General features: G+C 45.3%; 1 protein-coding gene across 1 annotated transcript; it reads left to right on the forward strand.

Moving 5' to 3' along the window:
- The first annotated feature begins 1,422 nt into the window (after nucleotides 1-1,422).
- LOC135366889 (NPC intracellular cholesterol transporter 1-like) lies at nucleotides 1,423-2,273 on the forward strand. Its single transcript, XM_064599859.1, has one exon. The coding sequence runs from the start codon at nucleotides 1,494-1,496 to the stop codon at nucleotides 2,166-2,168; it is 675 nt and encodes a 224-aa protein (XP_064455929.1). The 5' UTR covers nucleotides 1,423-1,493; the 3' UTR covers nucleotides 2,169-2,273.
- The last annotated feature ends 674 nt before the right edge of the window (nucleotides 2,274-2,947 follow it).

A 2,947-nucleotide genomic window follows, 5' to 3' on the forward strand; every position in this document is an offset into this window, starting at 1 on the left:
TTGCTCATTACGGTGGCACATGATTATTTTTAAGTTGACCAGAAAGAGGGAAATAGAAACTAGTTTTGTAGGTTTGTAACGATGTACCTAACGCTCTATCGATATCTTTGTGATATTCTCGCCAACAGTTTTGTACTCATAGGAACATGTGGAAAATATACGTTAAAGTACAGCGCACCATGGTGTAGTAAAACAACGTAGTAAAGGATTTGTCGTTTTGACGCCGATGGCTTGGTGTGTTATGGCGCAAACGAAGCTTTGGCGACGATGCCGTTTTTTCTTCTTTTACTTTCTTTGTCCTGTACGTGACCTACAGTCGTGGTCAGAATTGTACACGCTACTCGAAAAAAGTAATTGGCTACAATTACTGTTACTACTGCGCAAAAAGTAATTCTTTACGGTTACAAATTACTTCATCAAAAATTTAATACGTTACCGATTAAAAATAGAACGCGTTACTTTTCCAGTTACCTTTAAATTGTGGACCATAGCAAAGCCAAGAAGCCTGTAGTGAATGCAACCATGCAGCTCTTGTTGCAAATTCTAATATGAGACACCAACATACATGATAAGTGAAATTCACAAATACATTTGAAAGCAACATACAAAACACATACACGCGTTTATTACAGATTTATATACACATTTAAAACAACATCGAAACATCCGCTTCGTTTTGCTACTATTGTTATGCTCAGCCCGCACAATTTATAAATACAGTCACCTATTTTACTGTTGCTCCAGTAGGTCGCGGTTGTAAAGGACTATCATACCAGTGTGGTGCGCATGTAACACGTGTGGTGTGGACCAGAGGCGGCCGCCACAGTGACCTCTGCGTCATTGCTTCAGTCCAACTCGTGGTGGACCAGATTGGTTTGCTGAAAAGGGTTGCCATTGTTGAGAGAAGGTTAAAAAAGTAATCGGGGAGGGGATTACTCAGTAATTGATTACCGAATATTGTCATCAGATTACTTGGCAAATTACTTGCTTACAAAATTAACTGATTGCGTTAAAAAATTACCGAAAAAGTAATTGATTACTAGTAACGCAATTACTAGTAACACGTTACGTACAACTCTGGTCGTGCTCCTGTATGCAGCGGTCGTAGACTGTCTCCACCCAATAAGACAGCTTGGAAACCATCGCCGGTTGACGACTTCACATAGGGGCAATTTTATCTGCATTCCCAGCGCAATATGACAAAAGAATAGCGCGGTACATACGGACTGATAACATTTATCATCGCTACGTGTCTTATCGTCTGCCTCGCTATCCGCCTTCCTAATGCAATTATAAGTGGGTGATAAAGAAACAATGCCTCAAACGCACAGCCTAAAGCCCAAATCTCTACCGCCTTATCTATCACACGCCATCACCTAATTACCATTGCGATCTCTCACAATTGCTCTCGCACAAAAGGCAGATAACGTTAATATACGAATAAAAGCGGCCACTCCTACCACCGTTGCGTCGATCTCTCTTCCGAAGAAACCATGAGGCCAAGTTTCTCCGTTTTCCCGGCTCTGTGCCTTCTCTTGGCCTCAGGGTCCCTCGCCGACAAGTGTGTTATGCGTAGCCATTGCGGTCATGACGACAGTCTCGACAAACCTGTGCCTTGTAAGGTCAGTGAAAAACCGAAATCCCTGGCTCAGTCTGACAGACAACTCTTCGAGGAAGTCTGCCCGGACCTTGCAGCAACGACAGACCTCGCCTGCTGCGACGTTGAACAGCTGCGCGCCCTTAAAGCTGACTTACAGCAACCGATCGACATTGGTATGAAGCACTATCCCAGCTGCCTCCGAAACTTCAGAAATATATTTTGCCATTTGTTGTGTTCACCGAAGCAGTCTGACTTCGTGAAAGTGGTCGATTCGAAAGACAGCAGGGAAGGTAAGCCGGAAGTGACGAAAGCAGTTTACGCTCTGAGTAGAAAGTTCACGGAGGGAGCTTATAAGTCGTGCGAAAATGTGAGAGTAAAGGGGATCTTCAAGTTGATGACCTTCATGTGCGGATGGTGGTGCGATTCTCAGAAGTGGTTCACGTACTTGGGTTCCACGGCATCGGAAGGAGGATATTCTCCCTACAAGCTGGAGTTCAAGATTACCAATGATGAAACGGTCGAGGTCGATGGGACGGAGTTGCGACCCATGAACGCCGATGTCATTTGATGGACTTGAGATCGTGGAGAGGTTTGGAGACCTAAACGAGAATTGTTCTTTTTGTGGCGGTTTGATAGCCTGTATGGAATAAATACAAAATATTGAATAACTTTATTGAACTCGAGCTCGAGGAGAGCGGCACTTTCGCATTCATTGTGTCATGCACCGGTACTGCACCAGTACTTCCCCATTCTTTAATTAGGAGTTTCCAACTTTCCTTGCACTACTCGTGTAACTGCAATACACTAAGCAAGAGGAGCCTCACAGCACACCACAGGTACCGCCAGTGCACTTTTCTGACGACAGTAGTGTCGTACCAGCCGAACTGCATCAGCGTCTCTCAAGCACTTCAGAGCAGGGGAAGTGCGAGGCAGAGAATTTTCTCACTCAAAAGAATGCACTTTCGCAGCAACCCTCTCGTTACGACATGGACATGACAACAAATATGATGAACTTTTCTCACAAAGTAGGCCTGGCATAGTCCTTGAATAAGCCGTATCCTCACTCAACTCTGAGGGAGCCCTTTGCTTCGAGGAACCCTTTTAGTAGCTTTGGCAGCGCTACCTGCACGGCAGCGAGCGCCTGCCCAATGCATTGCCAAAGCTACTGGAAGGGCCATTCGAAGCGCAGGGATGAATCACGGCTGAGTGACAATACGGTGGTCAAGTGGAATCACTTTAGTTACAACGGCTGGCCTGGAATACGATGAAAACTAGCTCGTGAATGTTAAGAGGTTATCGCGGTTATACTGAAGGTAAGAGAAGGGGACAGGCGTCGGCCGCGCGACC

The sequence above is a fragment of the Ornithodoros turicata genome, chromosome 1, assembly GCF_037126465.1.
Source record: "Ornithodoros turicata isolate Travis chromosome 1, ASM3712646v1, whole genome shotgun sequence".
Lineage (NCBI taxonomy): Eukaryota > Metazoa > Arthropoda > Arachnida > Ixodida > Argasidae > Ornithodoros > Ornithodoros turicata.